The following is a 22,088-nucleotide window of genomic DNA, read 5'->3' on the forward strand; positions in this document are numbered from 1 at the left end:
TAAATGTTGCAGTTGGTAATGCTTTAATGAATAAATCTGCCAGATTTTTACTTGACCGTACCTTCTTGATATCAATTTCAACTTTCTTCTCATGAATTGCAATGATCTTCTTGTGTGTATCTGAAAGATAACTCGCATTTGTACATCCAACTAACTGTGGACTTGATCCATGTTGATAAAATAATCACAACTGGATCTTTCTGCTGATCACTACTCTTCTGAAGTTGTACTCTTCTGGAGTTCTTGTAAATAACACAGTTAGTGGAGAATTCATCAACATTAAACTGCTAACCTCATTTTTAATAAAAATGGTGGCTAGCCTTTTAAGATCAGACAAGCACCGCAAATTTTCAACTCCTATGTAGGTGTCAGGTGTGCTGTCAGGTGCTGCGGCTGTCAGGCGTGCTGTTAGGTGCTGCAGCTGTCAGGCGTGCTGTCAGGCGCTTCAGCTGTCAGGTGCCGCAGAGCTATGAAGCTATATTTCGTCTCTTTTCTCTTGCTTCACGAAAGATGTTGTATCATAATTTTCTCTATAAAAGAGATATTCAGCTCATCTTCATTCGCATCTCATCTTCTTTACTTTTCTGTAATCATACTGCATTTTTACTCTGCATTCTTATCCTGCAATCTCTCTCTACATTTTTACTCTGCAATGGCTCAGCAATCTTCTCATGGCCAATATATGAGGTACTCTGCACCTCGTTCATCAGTCGTTCCTGCTTCTACCACAGGTGCTATCATGCAATGTAATGATCTGACTCATAGGTCAGATAATGAAGCTATTTATGAGCTTGTGAGTCTCGGTACCCGATACTCATCATCCATTGTCGCATTTTCTCAGCGACTGCAATCCAGAACTTGTGGAGTTGACAATCTCCACGAGAATATTGCTATACTTCAGCGACTTCTTCTGGAGTCCAACATGAAGATAGAATCAATAAAGAAAGATAATAGGAATTTAAAATCTTTACTTAAATCTTCTTTTCGATTGCCCACCGCTTTAGATAGGGATGCCATGCAGATTCTTGAAGAACAAGAGCATTTGAAGAATGAGGCAAAGTGCCTTAAATTTCTGTAATTCTTGCTTCAAGATAATAAAATAATATTTCACAAATATTCATATTTGTGTTTCTATCTTCTGGTAGATGTTCTGTGTGCTTCATTTTATTTTTTCTTTAATAATGCACACTTCTTATCAAACCTATAATATGAATCTGAAATACTAATTGTATTTAAAAGATGGTATTTCATGACTAATAACATCATCCATCTTCCCCTTGAAGCCGCAAGGGTTTCAGATTTATATTTCAAATATGTGCAGTTTCATGAGCTCTTCTGGAGCCTCAATGACATTTAAATCATATATATAAACTGCAATAATAGCTTGTTTGCGTTTGGATTGCTTTAAATCATATAAGGATCTCTGAAACTTGATAGAATACATATTTCCAGATGTATTCATATTAGAAGCTTCAGACATTTTTTTTTATCCTTCAGAGATTTTCATATATATATCATGATCCAATGATCCATATAAATATGCAGTTAATCATGCATATCCAAATTCTCGGTAACTTTCAAGCTAATAAAAATCTCAATATGATTTCAACCACTTTAAAATCATATCAATATTGTTTCTTCGAGAAACTAACTTGTGATTTCTATATCACATTTTCATATTAAAAGGTTCAGGCTTTTTTATATCATGTATATAAATATCCACTGATATTTAACAAAAATCACTTCTTTAGATGTTTGGACTTCAAGTCCATATTTATCACATTTTACTGAGTGATATCAATTCTGCAGGAATTGAGAAACTGACTCGTGATTTATATATCACACTTTTATTTCCTTTCTATAAATACCCACTGACATTCAACAAACATCACCTCTTTAGGTGTTTGGACTATAAGTCTCGATGCATCATATTTTACTAGTGAATCAATTCTGCAGGAATTGTTTCTTTCAAATTTGGCCAATATTTTACGTCGTATTCTTCGACGATTCTTGATTCACTTTCATCATTACTTCTGGTAATGTCAATTGCCATCTCATATGGAAATACATTGTCGACAACAATTTTATTTCTATCTATAATTTCTCCATTATTCATGAAATGTAACGAGATCTCGTTATTTTCAGGTACCTGTCTCTCTTTAAGAGAAGACATTTTCATGAAAAACTTATTCAGGAAGCACTCTTCAAGAGTTTATATAGGAGAATTTTATATAGAGAATTTGGATGGACTTTATTGCTTGTTTTGTGGGTATGGCCTCTTCAGGAGCACCAAATTATTTGTGTCTTTCTCTTTTGAGATGTTCTATCTTTTGTATTAATACGTCTCACATGCCTTTAGACATGTCTTTAGACTGCTGAATTTCTTAATTATCCTACAGGGACTTCAATCCTCGCTGGGATTTTAGCAGCTAGAATATGAGACATTTTTATCTTATTGCATCCAAAATTTAATTATCATCTGAACTTTTGGTTCACATATGATAATCAAGATAACGTCGAATTATTTCATCTTATTTGCTTCTGGCAAATTTTTCTTTCCACTTCTGGTGATAAGACTTTATAGTAAAAGAATCTTCTGGTTCTTTCATGGACGTCCATATGAAAATCATTCGACTTATCGTAATTGATTTTGGATGATCAAGATAACCATAAAAAGATACAAATATTTTGAATCATATCACTTTTTGATGCATCATAATATTTGATTCAATAATTGTATAATATCATCTCAAATAGAAAGTTTATAGCTTTTCCAATACGAGCTTCTGGCTCGAAAAGATATTCATTATCACGTTCAATCTCTTAGTTTCTTTGAATGATACGCATCATTATTTTCACTTCAGGGAATAGAATGATATAAATTCATTATCATTCACTTCAAGGAATGATGTAGATCTAGTAAGACGTGACTAATGATTTTCATCAAAAGCTCATTATTTTTGCTCAGTCACTGAAAGACCTGATGCAAATTTAGAATATATTGTGAATGTTTGCATTTCATATTGCTACTTCAGGAGCATACTCGATATTGCTACTTCAGGAGCACATTCGAGACGTTCATTCAAATATATATATATATATATATTTTCACAATTTCAATTATGCAACTTCAAGTGCATAAATCATAATGAGCTTTTAGTACAAGTATCAATCATTTAAATTATGAGATACTCAAAAGCTGTTATTAATTTAGGGCGATCCTTCAGGGATGCTTCATTTCTATTCTCAGATAAATCATATCATCAATAAATAAAACTTGTATCTAAACTATGTAAATAAACATAGAGTTTATCAAGTAATAATAATGAATATAATCATAAATATTCATCTCAACAATAATATATTAAAACTTACTTAAGTTCAGAATCATCAGAACCATACACACGCAGCGTACTGAATGATTCCTCACAGCCCCTTTTCCTTGTTGATCAGTCTGTCTCCATGCTTTCTATCTTAATACAAAATTTTATTTATAAACAAATAATCAAATAAGATAAAGAAAGCATACAGTAGCAGGCTGCAGGAGTGTAGGCGGGCAGCAACCATCATAGGGCCAAAAAGTCTACCCACCAACCTATTATATTTATTTTATTTTATTATAAAGATAGTTGGTTAGTTGCATGCTTTGAATTTGATCGCAGTTCTATTTTTGTCATGTGCTCAGCAACCAAAAAAATGAGAGAGATGTTGGTTCACATGCTCAACTTGCATGCATGGACCTACAAAATAAAATATAAAATGTGATAGTAAGATAATTGAAATAAAATCTTATCATAAAATGTGGACTTATCTCGTCGGGTAGGGTGTGCTATAGCACCAAGCACTAGCACCAAAGCCACTTCCCTGGACAAGGACAAAATGGTTGGTGAAGTGGGGTCATCTCCAGCAACCAGCATGCAACTCTTCTCCAAACCGATTACTTGTACTATTTTAAACGGAAATGAAATCAACCGGCGCACTTTTCTGAATTGTTCTTTCTCATCATCTACCGTGAAAAACTTACGATCAAGTGAGTAACGAAACGTTTTCCTCTCAGCACTCAACTGCTTCCTTACTCTGAACTTTGCTTTCTAAAAGAAGGTTTTAAATGGAAAGCAAGGGCGTCACTTTTGCAAGAGATGCAGTTGGAGCAGCTAGAGGCAGAGAGGAAAATCGAGGAGAAAAGCTTGGTTGGAACACGGCGAGGACAGCAGAAACACGTCCCTGACTAAACTGGCAGCGTTGGCGCTAAGCTGATCAGGCGAGATCACCATGGTGAGGACGGCATGGCTTCTGCGAGCTGGACGTCGAAGACCAGTAAGTCTCTACCGGTCAACCGGACCATAAATAAGCACCTAATCGAGTGGAGCTTCTGTGGCGGCAGGTTTTGGAGGTGCGCTACCAACTCAGGCGAGTGAACTGCTGCCTTCTCGTGATCTTAGTCTATGCCAGAGATGGATCACCGAAGCCATTCTAAATCATGCTTCCCGGATCTCCTGTGAATACAGCGTGAATATCGAAGAGAAAGTAGTCATCGGCGAGGACTACTCTCGAGCTCCTCTGTTTGTCCAAAAATGGAGTGAACCGACTGTTTGAAAACGAGGACTGTTTGAACGAGGTGGTGGGGTGTGCCATACTTCTCGGTCAAAGAATTTGGGAACTTGTCGGTGTGCCCATATGGATCGGCTACGCTTGCTCTCTTGTCTCAGCTGAGAATTCTTTTAAAGGACAACATGCGACTTATTGGAGATCTGAAGCCTCCTTGACTCGCCGGAGAGTCAGACATCGAGTCGTCTCTGAAACTCTCGTTCCTGCTCCCCTTCGGGGTGACAATCCAAGCACAAACCGGAGCTGGATTCTGCTTCTACCCCCTCCGATTTTATTAACTTTCTCATCACATGGAAAAAAAAACAGCAGCGATGTAAAACCCCTTGAAGAAATCAGATCTCTTCGTCCGGTAAGTTGTCGAAGAGATCGGACCTACTGGAGAGTGTCGTCGCCGGAGTTCGTGGCCTTTTTCTGATCATGGTTGGTGACTTGGGGGTTGAGGCTTTTCACGATTTTGATTTAGAGATATCGTGCTGATAACGTGTTATAAAATCATGAAAATAGAGAAAGAAATTCAACGATAGAGAGAGAACTCAGAGAGGTTAAGAGAGAATGAGAGGAGATTCTCTTATTGATCTGTATATCAAACTTCTGAATTTCTTAAAAAATTCAACGATATATATAGGCGTACAAAGGGGACTATGCTAGCTTACTATGCTAGCACTATGCACTATGTATTTGACGACTAGATAAATGTGGTCATACAATTCAAGATAGTTTATAACAGAAATAGAATTAACTTTCTTTTTCATTTTCTGTCTCTAGTCTCTCAACATAGGTAACCCATTTTCTAATTTTTCCTTCATTTCCCCCAAATCTCTTCATCTACCTTTTGGCCAATTTCCTCTACGCCAACGGTGTTCTCTACAATTGACATTCTCCTCTATGCGCGATGATCTCAAGTAGTGTTTATTGAGTTTCGAGATAACAAATTCGTGTATCCTGTGTTTCAGGATATCTAGATTTCTCTTTTTCTGTAGCCAACAACCCACATTATGCATTTGCTTTTGTTTATACTAGATAAAGTCATTAACAGATACAACTGGACCTTGGGCCCAACTTCATGAACTAATAGTTCTCAAGTAGTGTTTGTTTCCTGCAACATATCTCTATTAATTGGTCTTCGCCCGAAATGAATATATTTAAAATTTCGTTAAGTTTTAATGTTGATATATCAATCTCAAAAATAGTGTTGGAACCAGATTTAGTAAAGTCGTTATTTCAAGGCAAATGATGATTCTTCCACTATTTTTTTATTGTTTAGAATTTGATTGGTCAAGAATTCATTATAGTAAAATATAAGTATGAAGAAATATTTGTTTAAATATTTCAATCAACTTTTCCTAATCGTTATTTGATGGTTTTATCTAATTTATTGAATAAAATTATTACATATTTTTCAAGAATGATACAAGAAACAGCTTAAACTCGCCCAACAAACTCTTAATTACTTCCATATGGGGGGAATATCTTATTTCAAGAGGCAGTTCCTTAAACAATGGACGAGTTTATTATGGCGATATAATGATTGACTTTTAGTATAAATATTAATAATCGAGTGGTAATTGGAAGTGAAAACTTTTAGCAGTTGAAAAAAAAAAAACTGAAATGCATGTTCTTAATTTATTAAAGTCGTTTTCTTTCTTGATGTTATATATCATTTGAGTAATTTCATTTAAGTGTGAGGCTTTTTTTTTTTTTGGTTCTCCTAAAAGTTCTGATTTGTTCTAAAATATTAGTAAATACCATGTAGATGGAGAAAGGAAAAGGGAAAGAGCATGCATCTCCTATAACGCCTCTTGCCACAAATCCATCAATTAATCCATCAACTCAAGTATGTGGAGTATTCTCACATCTTTCAGTTTTTTTGCTCATTATCATGACATGGTTGTTGACATCTTAGGTGATACCAAAACCATTTTATACATATTTGTCAACACCTCCTAACACAAATGCATCTATAAATCCAATAACCTACGTACTATGAATATTAATATGACACCATAGTTTTATTAATGTCTACATTTATTACTACATCTTTAGTTAATTTTCATTATTGATCTATATGTTAGGTGATACCAATATCCTTTTATCCAGATTTCTTAAGCTATATGCATGGTGGCCATGCACTAATGCCACATGCTTTGTTACCACCTTTCTTACCTTGTCCTAATACCAACCCATCTTCATGGACTTGTTAGGTGATAAATTCATTCTTTAAGTAGGGTGTGTATTTTTGAAAATGCTTCTATCAATTTAAATATTGGTTTTTATTGTTGTAAACTGCAGGAAAATCTTATGTCGGAATTTCAGTCATTAGCTCCCCCCTCTTTAATTGGTATTCCATCTGTAAGCTCCAGCCATGTTGAAGAAATTCAAGAGCCCACACCTGACTCGAGAGAGGTTGAAATCTTGTCTAATTTCTCTGAATCCGAAGATAACAATGAGGTCGAGATTGAAAATACGGTGCATAATGAGAGGGCCGATATCATTGAGGAACCGAAGGTGGGGATGGTCTTCAAATCTCAAGACGAGTTAGTTTCTTATTATAAAAGCTATGGAAAACAATGCGATCTTAGGATAATGACACAAATGAGTCATGGGTTTGAGGATTGGAGCCTCAGATATATCATGCTTTGTTGTTCTTGTGGTGGGAAGGCACGAAATCAGACGACAAATGTTGCAAGGCCATGTCCGACGTCAAAGACTGACTGTAAGGCAAAGATAAATGCTACATTCACGGATGGAGTGTTAAAGTTGTTGAGTGTTCACAATTCCCACAATCACGGCCTAAGTCCACAAAAGTCGAGATTCTTTCGCCGCAATAGAGAAGCGAGGGAGTCTGTTAAGAGAGTGTTAGATACAAATGATCAGGCTGGCATTAGATTGAACAAGAGTTTTGCAGCACTTGTGCAAGAAGCGGGTGGGTTTGAGAACTTGCCATTCAGTGAAAAAGATTGTCGTAATTATATTGATAAGGCACGCCACCTTCGACTTGGGAAAGGTGGCGCTGAAGCCCTCCGTCAGTATTTTCCTAGGATGCAATACAAAAATGATGGATTCTTTTCAGACATCAACCACGATGATGATGGGAGGTTGAAGAATGTTTTCTGGGCAGATGCACGGAGTAGGGCAGCCTACAAATATTTTGGTGATGTTGTGACATTCGACACCACATACCTGACAAATAGGTATGGGATGTCGTTTGCACCATTTGTTGGTGTAAACCATCATGGTCAGTCAATCCTTTTGGGGCCAGGATTGATTTCTAACGAGAATACGGAAACATTTGCATGTTTTAGACTTGGCTAAACTATATGGACGGGGAAGATCCAAAGGCCATTATCACAGATCAAGATAGAGCTATGAAGAATGCGATTGCTCTCGTCTTTCCTAATACACGACACAGATATTGTTTGTGGCATATACTAAAAAAAGTACCTAAGAAACTTGGTTCACATCATGCATACAAAACTTGGTTGAAAACTAATTTGTTAAAGTGTGTGTATGACTCTCAAACCATAGAGGAGTTTGAAAATAGTTGGGAAGTTTTAATTACCAAGTATAACTTGCAAGAAAATGTTTGGTTGCAGAGTTTATACGCTAAGCGTTCATATTGGGTACCGGTATTCTTGAAAGAAATCTTCTGGGCTGGGATGAGTACAACCCAACGAAGCGAGAGCATGAATACTTTCTTTGATGGCTATGTACATTCAAAAACAAACTTAAAAGAGTTTATCAATCAATTTGATAATGCATTGTGAAGAAGATTGAAAATGAAAATGGGGAGAACTTCCATTCATTCAAAGTCACAATTCCCGTCGTCTCGATCTCTCTACTTGAAAAGATATTTCAGAACATATACACTAATGCTAAATTTAGAAAAGTTCAAAAAGAGATAATAGGGATGCTTCGTGTTCTTCCAACTCTACACCGGAAAGATAGTATAATCGCAACGTACCATGTAAAAGATGAAGTTACTGTTGATGATTTCATCAAGGAGGTGACCCAAACGATGTACTTCAATGAGGCTGAATGTGATATAATGTGTTCATGCGCACTGTTTGAAATGATAGAGATATTGTATAGACATGTATTGGCTATTATGAGAGTTAACAAAGTGTAAAAGGTGCCAAAAAAATACATATTAGATTGATAGAGAAATGACATAAAAAGGACATACACTCTTATTCGAAGTTCTTATGACTTAGTTAATGCGAGACCAGAAATGAGTAGATATTAATGTATTATCAAGGTATGCTACGAGGTTGCCACAAATGCAGCGTCATCTGATGAGAATGCCGAGGATATGATACATAAGTTACATGTAATGAACATCAACTACCTCATCAACAAGTTGCACCTTTAAACCTGTTCCAACGTTGCAGTTACAACTGTCAATACCACTACAGATGGGAGTTCAAAAAAAGTACTGAGTCTCCTTCCAATGAGAGGGAAAGGCAGATCGCCATTTCTCAAGAAGAAATCAATGATTAAGCGGGTCAGACCAACAACGAAGAAGGCTACTCAACAGGAAAAACGTAAACAGGTTAACTCAGTACTCCATTATGATAATTTCAGCTTTATCTATCTTGTATAATTGTTTGTTAGACTTAACTTATTTTTAATGATTTATAACTGCATGGAGGAGAAACATGTAGAAATTTATTTGGACATGCAGATATTGGGACTCAAGAGAGTGTTCACATTCAAGTATGATATGTTTTTAATGATTTATAGCCGCATGGTGAGTTAGAGTGTTTGATATGCTTTAAAGAAATCTAGTTTTTTTTCTTTTCTTTTCTATTGTTAGTAGCCATTGATTTACTGATATCTTTTTTTAAATTAATCTACTTTTTTATATCTATTATTAGCAACCACAAAATACTACAGAGGTGTTGGAATTTAGTGGAACCCAATTTGGTTTTGCAATGAGTGAGACTCAAGAAAGTGTAATTTTTTTAACTTGGTCACTCTCTTTAAAGTGAATTATATAGTTACATGTGGATGAGTTTTTAACCATTATTTAATGGTTCACAGGTACATATTGGGGTATATGGAATCCAGCTGGAACCGTTGTCTGGGATACAACCGTGGTTTTAAGGGCTGCTATAGTTGGTGAAAAGCAGGTTGAGGAATATTTTTTTGTAGAGTTAAAATTTTTTGATGGGTAGTGGAGCTTGCTATGGCGTTGATGGGGTGGGATGGCCTTTTTTGTGTGGCATTTTCACCATGCATTTTGTTGCAATTTCACCATGCAATTTTATGCTTTGGTTGCTTACTAAAGGTTGGATATTTATTTTCTTGAATTTATGGATCTTGCAATCATTTTCTTGTTAGATTATTTTACAAGGAATATATTAATGTTCTAGATGGAATCCAGTTTTGGTTTATTATTTGATTGAAGTTAAGTAAGATAATAATGCATGGTTGTTTGGTTTTTGCAAGAATTGGATTTTGTGTGGCATTTTCACCATGCATTTTGTTGTATTTTCACCATGCAGTTTTATGCTTTGGCTGCTTACTAAAAATTGGATATTTATTTTCTTGAATTTATGTCAACTGTAATAATTTTCTTGCCAGATTATTTTACAAGGGATATATTAATGTTTCTGTCGGTATGAAATTTTGGTTTATTATTTGACTGAAGTTAAGTAAGATAATAATGCACGGGTTGTTCTTTTCTTGCAGGAATTGGTGAAGAAATATTCTGAATTTATCAACTTCCCCATCTTTATTTGGTCAACCAAGGAGATTGATGTAGAGGTTCTAGTTGATGAAGATGAATCGGCCTTGAATGGATGTTTCTGTGTATATACATACATATCAATATATATATATATATATATATATATATTTTTGTCATGGATGTATGTATGTATTAAAGGTTTCTAGGTTTGGAGACTGCCCATATTATAACATTTTATTTATAAATATATAATGGTTCATACAAATTTATTTCAATTTTTTGTCTTATGAATATATGAAGTTGAGCTATGAAGAGGGATCCTACTGAAGCTTGTAGCACTATTCCTGTCTTATTGTCTTCATATTCATGCCATCAAAACTTGCATGAAGGGGTAAATAAAATTATGCTGCCACAAATAAAATGATTGCTAAAATGCTCAAGTAGAATTGCTAAAATGCTTTAAAAATGGCTAGAATGCTACAAGCATATGCTTTAAAAATGGCTACAAATACCACGTATGCATTAGAGCACCAATTGCAACCACTAATGAAAAAAAAAAAAAAAACTCCAGTTGAATTAGCTCCTTCAACATTACAGTGCTAATATGTAAACTCCTACCATATATAGAGTTCCTAGCTACATACACAAGGTTACAACATACTAAGGTCACTATGGTGACTACATACACATGGATCTAGTATATACATTTTTTAAGCTTTTATCCAACTACATTAACCATATACCTAGCTGCCTTGATCAGTGGGTATTCACTATGATCGTACAAAGTACAATAAAATTAAAATTAAAATCACACAATAGATACAAAGAAGCGTGCATTCATGTCGGATGTCTGCTTGTTGCATTTGAATATCCAGTCGGTCATTGTGGACTCCCAACTCCCTCTTCAAAATCTCTTCCTCTCTTCTTTGAAGCTCTTGCTCATTTCTTAACCTCTAAATTTCTATCTTCATACGTTCTATTTCTATTTCTTCACTGATATCTGCTCATTTGAAATAGTTACAATGTGGTAATCCCTGAAAAAACCAAAAAATTAAGTATGTAAATCAAAGAAACAAACCACATGTACATAAAATAAACAAACTTTTCAAAAAACTTTCCACCTATTTATTATACTTTGGACACCCAAAAAATGATCGTCCCGGATTTTTTATCGTATTTGAAGTTCAAAGTGAAGCGGGTTGGCCACAAGTGCATATTGGGCTGTTTGCCAAAGTACAATTAACAAGAGAAGATGAAGAAGTTGCAATTGACATCCTATCAGCTAAAGAATTAGAATCATTATGGTGAAGAGGTTTGTGATGCCAATATCAGTAGCAAGAAAAAAAAAATGAAAACTCAGTAGCAAGAAGAAGTTTGTGATTCCAATATCATACTTGCAAGACATTATAAACTATATATCTCAAAATATGAATTTTGACATTATATCAACTATGAATTTTGGAGATTATATCTCAAAAACAACAAGTTGTTGACTGAAAATTTTCTATGAATAGGGGAGGAATGGCAGATCATGAGGCCTGATCTCTAAACAAATCGAATGGTCTAATGTAAAAAGATCATGTGAGGTTTCCAGTACATACTTTACCAAAAACTTTTATGCATATCATAAACTATATATAGCTAATAAGTGGAGTTAGGCTAAGGTAATGGCCTTGAATACGTATTAGTAATTTAGGAAGCAAAGCACCGGCCATCATACTTAATCTGCATTAACATATTTAGAATAAGATCAAGGGATGGAGCACCAATTATCTGTGCAAAAGGAAAAGCTTCTAAATCATGACTTCCCAGTATAAGTATTGTCAGATTAATATTTGTAAAAGGGTAAGACAAAGAACCCTTTTCAAATAAATCATTGGCTTAAAAAAAACTTGAATTGTTTGCTAAAATAGGGACTTCTTCAGGCCTGCTCTATCATAACTTCTAGGGTAGTCATAACTTTCATAATTAATTACTTCATGATCAGTAATGATGAACACCTAATATCAAAAGGAAAATCTACTCTAATATCTTCTAATTTTGGTCTTCAAACTACAAATTACTCAAATGATTATGTTTGCGACCTTTGGTCTCCATTCAGTCTATCTTTTATAATTTTTTATTTTCTACTTCTTCAGCTCACACACAAAAGAAAACACAAAGAATGTATCTATTTCTTCTTAGGCCTCTGCATCCATTTATTTTGTTCTTATAAATATGTATATATTTTTTCTTTTTTAAGTTTCATTTGTTGCTTAGTTGTGGGAAATAAATATCTTATCAATGGAGAAACAGAGAGCTAGAGAGAGGCAAAGGAGAGGTATCCTCACCTGAGAAGACGCCATTAAACGCTGACCACACCGCACGAGGTGTGATGTAGAGGAGAGCGGAGCTCGACCTGGGTTTGACAATAGGGGGCTTCTAGACAACGAAAACTCCTAGCGAATGGACAAAACAATTTGAGTTAGGGTTTTCCTGAAGGGGATTTGGGAGAAAGTGAAATGTATGGGAATGGATGAAAGAGAAGAGAAATCTAAGGAAAATATATGAAGGGAAAGGGGAAGGAGAAGGGTGCGAGAGGAGAAGGAGAAGGGGAAGTGTAACAGCCCGCTAGAAATTCAATTGTGGAATTTCTATTGACTTTAGGAACCTCGTGAAGACTCTATAAGTTTTCACGAATCCACTAATCGCATAGGTTTTAGCCTGTCAACATAATTAGTTTTATCACTCACTATGGTGCCAGAAATACGATTTTAATTATTTGAGATAGTTAGAAGTGTCAGAATACATTATGGTCTACACCACTAGGCTTAATTGAATATTTAGGATTTTTCAGTACTAAGTTTATTACGTTTAGTTTTGGAGTAAATAGTAACCTCGGTAAACGTACTAAGCGCAATGTTTTCAAAATCACAGTGTGAAATGTCCAAATTAGGTTAGTGATATTTTATTTGGACACTTGGCAAGATCTTAACCACACATAATGAATAGTATTAGATACTTAGTACAAAGAGAAACCATTAGATGGAATTGTGAAGGAAATCAAGGTGTGAGATCATGACACCTAAACAAAATACACATTTGGAAAATATCTTAAGAATAGAGATTTAAAATACACATGGAAATATTTTAGCCACCTTACTCTTCCAAGTCTACACCACATTTGGAAAATATATTGAGCTGATTTTTATAGATATTATTGGATAGAATATTTTGAGATAATCTTTTATAGATATTTTAGGTAGGAGAAAATCACACTCAACTCTCAACTCCAGCCTTATCATCTTCCTTATCTCGTCCATAAACATCTCCAGCCATCATCCACGAACTTATCTTCATTTACACCTTCCAATAAAAGATTATCAAACACTCTCTCTCGGACAGCTTTTAGGAGTTCTTTTGCACGCCCATTTCGAAGCTGTTGTAAGTGTTTTATCATAAAGTCTCCTTCATATAAGTTGTTCCTTTTTTAGTCTAGTTTACATGGATATCTTATTTTCCCCATTTGAAGATCATTTGGTTAGTCAAATATTATGTAAACTATAGAAAGGTCATTCTGGGAGATAAACTGGAGAATATGTTATAGTTTGGAGTTTATGACCAAGTTAATGGATAGATATTGGTCTGAAATTTTTATGGAGTATTGTTAACATGTATATATGACTATTGGTTGAGGATTTTTGCATGATTAAAGGTTTTGATGAAAGATTTTCTTAGATTTAGAAACTTAGAAACTGAAAGAGGAAAAACAGTTTCTGTTTTGAGAAAGTTTAACTCTTTGGTGGTCTAAACCTATTCTAATGACTTTGATAATTTTATTGGAGAATCCTAAGCATCTTATATACATGTTATATTATTATTTTGAAGATATTTGATGTTAGTTTCAAAGATATGAAATTTTATGTAAAGAGATATTCAGATAAGCCAAAGTGTGGATGTTCTTGGCTAAATTTATGTTTTGGTTAATTTTTAACCATGTGATCTTGAATTAGAAGCTTATATATGTTTTAGGACATCTTTTTAAACCATGTGATGGTTTGGTTTGAAGATCACATATTTATAAGTTATAGATCAAAAGGTTGATCAAAATAAGTTGGAAACAAAAATCAATAGAAATAGCATATGAGAATTTCGACTCTATAGAGTTTTAATAGTTGTGATTAGTTTTAAATTTTTCTAAATTGATATTTGAATTGAGGATAAAATTTACATGAGGCATGTAAATTTTGGTGACTTTTGGATTAGTATGCAAAATCCTTAAGTTATGGGTAAAACGGTCATTTTCCTACATGCAGAGAGTAAAATAGAAATTTTACTCTTTAAATTAGTATTTTCCATATTTCAATTTATTAGTGATTTAGTGCTAACTTTTAGAATCACTAATTACAGTTCCTCGTGATCGCGCTTAAGGTTTTATAAGAAACGCGGAGATCGAGGTAAGTTAGCTTTTAACTTACTAGCAGACTACTGTGTATGTGTGCTAAGTAAAGGAACTACAGTGTATGTATGTGTGTTATCATATATGTCATGCCATGCCAAGTTAGCATGTAATTGTCTATTATACATTATTTATTCTGTCATCAATTTTTATCTGTTACATAATATATTCTGTCATGTATTATTGTATATTACAAGTATGTCATGTTAAATATGTGGTCTATTATATGTTATGCCATGTTACGAAATGCTTTTATCTCAAGTTGGTCATGTATTTCAAGTTATGTTAAGTCAAGTTTGTGTAGAATACATGGGGCCACAACAACTGTGGAGTATGTATTTACACGTAGAATACATGGAGCCACAACAACTGTGGAGTATGTATTTTTCATGTTAAGTCAAGTTTATGTAGAATACATGGGGCTACAACAACTGTGGAGTATGTATTTAACTGCATTGTGATGTGTAGAATGCATGGGGCCACAACAACTGTGGAGTATGTATTTTTCATGTTAAGTCAAGTTTATGTAGAATACATGGGGCCACAACAATTGTGGAGTATGTATTTAACTGCATTGTGATGTGTAGAATGCATGAGGCCACAACAACTGTGGAGTATGTATTTACACGTAGAATACATGGGGCTACAACAACTGTGGAGTATGTATTTTTCATATTAAGTCAAGTTTATGTAGAATACATTGGGCCACAACAACTGTGGAGTATGTATTTAACTGCATTGTGATGTGTAGAATGCATGGGGCCACAACAACTGTGGAGTATGTATTTTTTATGTTAAGTCAAGTTTGTGTAAAATACATGGGTCCACAACAACTGTGGAGTATGTATTTACACGTAGAATACATGGGGTCATAACAACTGTGGAGTATGTATTTTTCATGTTAAGTCAAGTTTCAGAACAAGTTCATGATAAGTCAAGTTTCAGATCAAGTTCATGTCAAGTCAAGTTCAGTTCATGTTTCAATTTAAGTTATGTCAATTATGCTATGTTGTATGCCAAGTTATGCTTTAATTACTTATGAATTTGATTATGCATTTATGCTTTTACTGTCATCCATGCATAATTAGCCTGTGTAGAAGTTTTTTATTAACTTGCTGAGATTTGTAATCAAATCTCACTGTGGTAGTCTCAACTACCATTCCCCCGAATGGTAGATCTTGTTACAGGACCTGAAGGAGAATCAGGAGCTGACCAACTAGACACAGTTGACTGAGCGACGATGCGACGTCAATGTTAATATAGTAGTTAACGTAAATTACTACTTATACGATGTAGTTGCATCTCCAGTACTTTTTGGATCATAATCATTTTGGACTAGTGTTATGATCTTAGTTGTTCAATGAGTCTTTATATATCAAGTATGTTTTAAGCATTTGGGATATTTTCAATTTGGTGCATAGTATTGCTAAAGAAATAATTTATCCGCTGCGAATATTGCATAATGTTAGATGCATGTTAGGAACATTACATCTTATATGTCATGAACGGGGGCAGGTAACCTTGTGTTACATGTCTCGACGCTTCAAATGTCCGTCCAATCCCAAACGGAATTTGGGGGCGTCACAGGAAAGGCGCGGGAGGGGGAGGGGAAGGGGAAGGGAGGAGATAAGAGGAAGGGAAGAGATACGAAATGGGTAATGTTTATTAAACGCACAGTTGTAATTAATGAATTCAAAACTTTCAAGTTCCCAGTATTTGAATTTGCCGCTGTCTCACCTCAAACCGCACCGTTTCATTAAGGAATATAAAGCTGACTTTTTGAGTTGCCACATCAGATTGGTGCGCTGTGGTTGCGCGGGGCTGGTTACGATTAGAATTTTTCATAAAATAAAAAGCTGAGGATTTCACTGGGAGCTCCGTTCTTTTTTTTATAAAATACCTTTTACCTAGTGATATATTATTTAATAATATTATATTTTTTAAAAAAATATTTAAATGTATTAAAAAATGTGAAATAAAACGTAGCGGGAGGCCCCAACGGTAGGGGTAGACCCACCCTAATATATTTGTCTTAAGAAAATAAACAATGATTTCTTAAACCTTAAAATCAAAGTTTTGATACTGTTTTAGTGACCAATTCGATTAAAATATTGGAATGAAATATTTTAATACCGGTACCATTTCTAAATAGTCTATATAATAATTTAATTATATATATAAATTATATTTTAAAATAATATCATTACAAGTTTCAAAAAGTTAAAACACATATTTATAAAACTCAATAACACTTCTAAGTTCTTAATCCAACTATTTAAAAAAAAATCACTTATCTTCATCACAAAAAGGGGAGTAGGAATCAACATTTTGAATACTGTACTGTAAGTCGTACTAGTCAAGGCTCTGGAAAGAAATATTTCAGTGTCGGTACCATTTCGTATACCGTTTCAGAATAGTCGATATATAAATAAATTATATATAAATACACATATATATAAATTATAAATAGCTTGATCTAACTTAGGGTAAAAAAATGAGCTTACAATTTAAAAAAATGAAAAAAAAATTAAAGGCCAAAATATTGGCCGATACAGGCCGAGATATCAGCCGGTACACCCGGTATTTGGGGCGGTATGAAATAGAGGTAATACCTGTACTGGACCAATGGCCAATATGGCATATACCAACTGTATCAGCCGGTACAATATGGTACGGTATTAAAAACAGTGGTAGGAATTTGAATTTTAGTCCTCATGAAAATGAGATTAAAAAAATTTAAGAAAATAGTTTTAGATATAAAAATTGGAGTGAAAATTATGAAAAAAAATTCAATTTTTACATTAATTACAAAAATTTACTAATTTCGACAGATATACTAAAAACTTATCGACATTGACCGAAAGATACCGATACAATCGATATTTAATCCGATACGAAACATATACATTTTTTATACAAGTCGCTATTCCAATAGAAGAAATACCAATACGGCACGAATTTTAATACATTGCTTAGAACAGAATAAGAGCCGAGAGGGACTCCAAAGCACATGATAGGCAAAACTCCTATTCTTAGATAAAAAAGTGAAATTTCTCATGCGCATTTTAGTGTTGTCCACTTTTTTCAAAAGAAATTCGTTAGCCTCGCACACACTCTAGATTATACAAATTATTTTTATTTTATTTTAGTTTCTTAATTTGAGTTTAGTTTTAAACAATTTTGTGAATATTTGGCATTTTAATGTTTTTTTATAATTTTTTACACGTAAACATACTTTTGGTTCCAACGTAGCAAACGTCATATAATCTATAAAAGTAATATTATAAACTATACTCTTTTTTAATTATAATAAATATATCATATTTTATATAATTGAATGAAAATAAAATGATAATATGATATATAAAATTTTCTAATATATAAAGTAATTATAAAAAAAAAAAAAACAAGAAAGATTCTTATTAGTCAAAAAAAGAAGAGAGAGATAAAAAAAATAAAAATAGAAAAAGAAGAAATTTTTGGAATTTTGAAAATGTGTCCCAAACATTTCTCTTGACACTTTTATTTATTTATTTTTACTTAGTTATTAATTAAGTATTTTTATTTATTAATGTCATAAATTTTATTTTATTTCTTAAAATATTAAAAAGTATTTTAAAAATATATGAAAATAAATTTAAAAAAATAATTTACTTTCGTCGGGACCCAATTTTGGTTGGATTGAAAAGCATCCGAGCACAGATGGGAAATCCACGGGAAATGTCGAATTTCGAAAAAACTTACACTGCCACCATCGATGAAGGTGGATTTTAGAGATGCTTTTTACTTTCGAATCGGATTAAGCAATGGCGTCTATGTTCATGCGGGGAAAGCTTTCTATACCAATTTCGACCCGGCTTAAATCGCGAGCAGTGACGTAATGCCCCAGTCAAAGAGAGAGAGTTGACAAGTATACGTACGTTGTCGAGTTGAGGTTGTCTTCTGGCCTAATTTGAATAGGGATACGAAATGAGCTGATTATAAATGAAAGATTTAAAATTAAATAAAATATTATTAATTTTATTTTAAAATTTTAAAAAATTAAATAAAAATTTGAAAAAGTTTAATTATTTATTATATTTTAGGTGAGAATTTAAAAAAATTATAATGATAAAATAAAATTAAAATAAAATAAGTTAAGATAAGATGAGATCAGCTCTAAATCAAAATCAGGCTTTTTGAGATTTTAATTTAAAATATCAACTTTTATGTTAAATTATCATTGAAAATATTTATGTTAAAATTTAAAATTATTGAAAATATTAATTTATGTTAAACTATCTGTCTTAAACTTAAAATAATAATATAATATTATATATTTTAATAATTTTTTTATATTTAATAAATACATTCTATATATTAATTAATAATTTAATTTTCACTTAAAATTATTACTTCTCAATTATTTTTTTATATTAACCTAATTATCTAACATAATATATCATTGTTTATAAAAAATATTTTCTGAAAAATATGGATATAATATAGTCTTGTTTACTAATGAAAGTTTTGAACAGAATTTAATAAAGTCTTATGAATTATTTATGAATAAAATATAGGTTTGATAGATGAATAATGACACACTAACTTTATAAATTCCTTTAGAGTTATTGTAACTCAAAGTCTAAACTAAAGATTTTTAACTAGTCTAATGCAAATAGGGGTGTAAAAATAAAAAATAAAAAGGTAAACTGGACCGGATCAGACCAAACCTATGGGATCGGTCCGGTCTTGAGTTTGGTTCGATCCGGTACCGGTTTTATTTTTTTTTTAAATCGATCAAAATTGATCCGGTTCCCTTTTTCTTTTTTAAAAACCGAACTGGACCGGTTTATATATATATATTAATTTTTTCTATTGTATATAATATTTATATATAATATATAACTATATATAAAATAGTTTTATATTATACGATAAATTACTAATTGATATAATATTAAATTTTAAAATCTTATATCATTTTGTTTCTTATATTAATATTTATACCAATACTATATCATTATATATTATAATATACTATAATATATTATCACTATAGTATTATATATTATAATATACTATATTATTATACATTAAAACCGAAAAATCGGATCGAATAGGACATAAAATCGGTAAAATCAGAGTATCAGTTTAGAAGAGTAACTGGTGCGTAATCAGTATTTAAAAATGCAAAACTGATGTATACCAATTCGATCCTAAATTTTATCCAAAACTAGACCGAATAGAACCGATTACACTCCTGAATGCAAATCATTTATACAAAATTTAACTATATTTTAGATTGCACTACAATGCTCTTATAATTTATTAGAAAATAAGTAATGATAGAAACCATATGTACAGGTGCAAATCTATGATCCATTATTTATCAAATAAATTTTATATATTTTTCATTTTTATTCTTTTATTTAAATATATATATTTAAATAAAATAATAAATCACGTATTGAATAAATAAAAATGTATAGCTTAAACTTCCTTGTATCAATTTTTTTATTCATTATTCACGCACTTTTCATATAGTTTTATTTATTCATTATGTGCTTCCCTTCAAAATAGTGAGTGGAATTAGTCTCAAAGCGTACTTCGTAGGATGTCCAACTCCTACCACTCAGGTCAGCAATCTCCCTACGAGGCAGAGCAATTTGACTTCTTAAGCGAGAAAGGAAGAGGGAGAAAAAAAAGAGATATAGATGAGGTATGGATTTTTTTTTTTTTTGGTCTCCTGAGTAATGTTATAGATTATATTTTTATTTTATTATATAAAATATGATATAATTATTATTATTAAATGATAAAAAAATTATTAAATAAAATATTATTTAATAATAATAAATATAATGAGATAGAAATGAAATGAAAAGAAAAGACTCTGAAAATGCCGAGAAAATTCTTTTGATCTCTAATTATAAACTTACGATATGCCTACGTGAGGGCTACGTCATGCATGATTCTATAGTTTTGAAAATCACATATTATTATTGAAAAAATCTATTTAATTTCATTCTGTGACATACTTATCTACGAAGTGTCTGGTGAAATCTTCTCTCATTGCACCAACCTTTTTTATTCTAAATCAAAAATTAAGAAAAAAAACAAAACAAAGACCACGTCTTAACATTCGTAAAAGAAACGAAAAGAAGGCCGCATTCGGATGAACACTGAATTCCGAAAGATAAAATTTAAAAGAAAATAAAATAAAAATATGAAAAATAATATTTATAATTGTGATTATATAAATATTATATAATTTATTTAAAAAAATAAATTAATATATAATTTATATAAAAAAAATTAATTTTTTAATTATAAATTTTAATTTTTTTAAATGTTACGCTGCGGATAGATGTCCAGGTACATCGGTGAGAATAGCATTTTTGTAACAGTGGCATTACGTCACTGCTCGCGATTTAAAATTTTAAACCGGGTCGAAACTGCTATATAAAGCTTGCACCCGTCGACGTAGATGCCATTGCCTATCAGATTAGAAAGGAAAAAGCATCTCTAAAATCCACCTTCATCAATATGGCTGCAGTGTAAGTTTTTTCGAAATTCCAGATTTCCCATGGATTTTCCATCTTCTCAGATGCTTTTTTTTTTTTTTTTTTTTTTTTTTTTTTTTTGGGTTTCTCTGAATTTGTGCGTTCTTATTTATTTATTTTTATTATCCTGGGTTGTACAGAGGAGTGAAAGATAATCTTCCGACACCCTTGGAAGCCACTTCCGAACCTCCTCCTCTCTTCGATGGAACTACGAGGTTCACTCTGCTCTCCTAGTTGTTGTTGTTATTTTTTTTTTTGGTTTTTATGGTTTATGCACCGTGTTTTAAAATGAATTTGGATTTCTTTGTTGTTTTCAAAGGTTGTACACCTGTTACACATGCCCTTTTGCACAGCGTGTATGGATCACCAGGAATTTCAAGGTTGTTTTCCTCACTATGGGCTCTTTGTTCTTCATTTCCTAATTTTAAATTGTTTACTGTACTCAAATTTTACAGGAGGCCATTTAAACCTTTGGCTTCTTTTGTCCTCTTCCTCCTTTTTTGATTTCGTCGGGGTATTGTTTTTACTTTTAGTTAATGTTTTTGGTCGCTGAATGATTCGAGGTGCAGGGATTACAAGACGAGATCAAATTAGTTCCACTGAACCTTGGAAACAGGCCTGCTTGGTATAAGGAGAAAGTCTACCCTGAAAACAAGGTGCCAATATGGAAAGAGAATATACCTGTGCAGATTAGTGTTGCATATCTAATGTAGAGTAGCGCAAGAGCTAGCTACAATTTTACGCTCAATATTATACGTACCGAGTGGCAACTCGATTTTAATAGTGTTTTCTTTTTTAGTTTGAATTT

At 32.7% G+C, this 22,088-nt stretch overlaps 1 protein-coding gene across 2 annotated transcripts in view; it reads left to right on the forward strand.

Moving 5' to 3' along the window:
• The first annotated feature begins 21,122 nt into the window (after positions 1-21,122).
• The window catches only part of LOC122276066 (glutathione S-transferase L3-like), a 32,340-nt gene continuing 31,374 nt past the window's right edge, over positions 21,123-22,088 (forward strand). Inside the window, exons 1-4 of one of the 2 annotated variants that reach the window (XM_043085511.1) lie at positions 21,123-21,274; positions 21,421-21,495; positions 21,600-21,660; positions 21,850-21,936. In XM_043085511.1, the coding sequence (XP_042941445.1) occupies positions 21,264-21,274; positions 21,421-21,495; positions 21,600-21,660; positions 21,850-21,936 (234 nt within the window). In that variant the 5' untranslated portion in view covers positions 21,123-21,263. The remainder of the gene's footprint in view (positions 21,275-21,420; positions 21,496-21,599; positions 21,661-21,849; positions 21,937-22,088) is intronic. The other variant, XM_043085512.1, reaches the window with a different exon arrangement.

The sequence above is a fragment of the Carya illinoinensis genome, chromosome 9 (assembly GCF_018687715.1).
Source record: "Carya illinoinensis cultivar Pawnee chromosome 9, C.illinoinensisPawnee_v1, whole genome shotgun sequence".
Taxonomy (NCBI): Eukaryota; Viridiplantae; Streptophyta; class Magnoliopsida; order Fagales; family Juglandaceae; genus Carya; species Carya illinoinensis.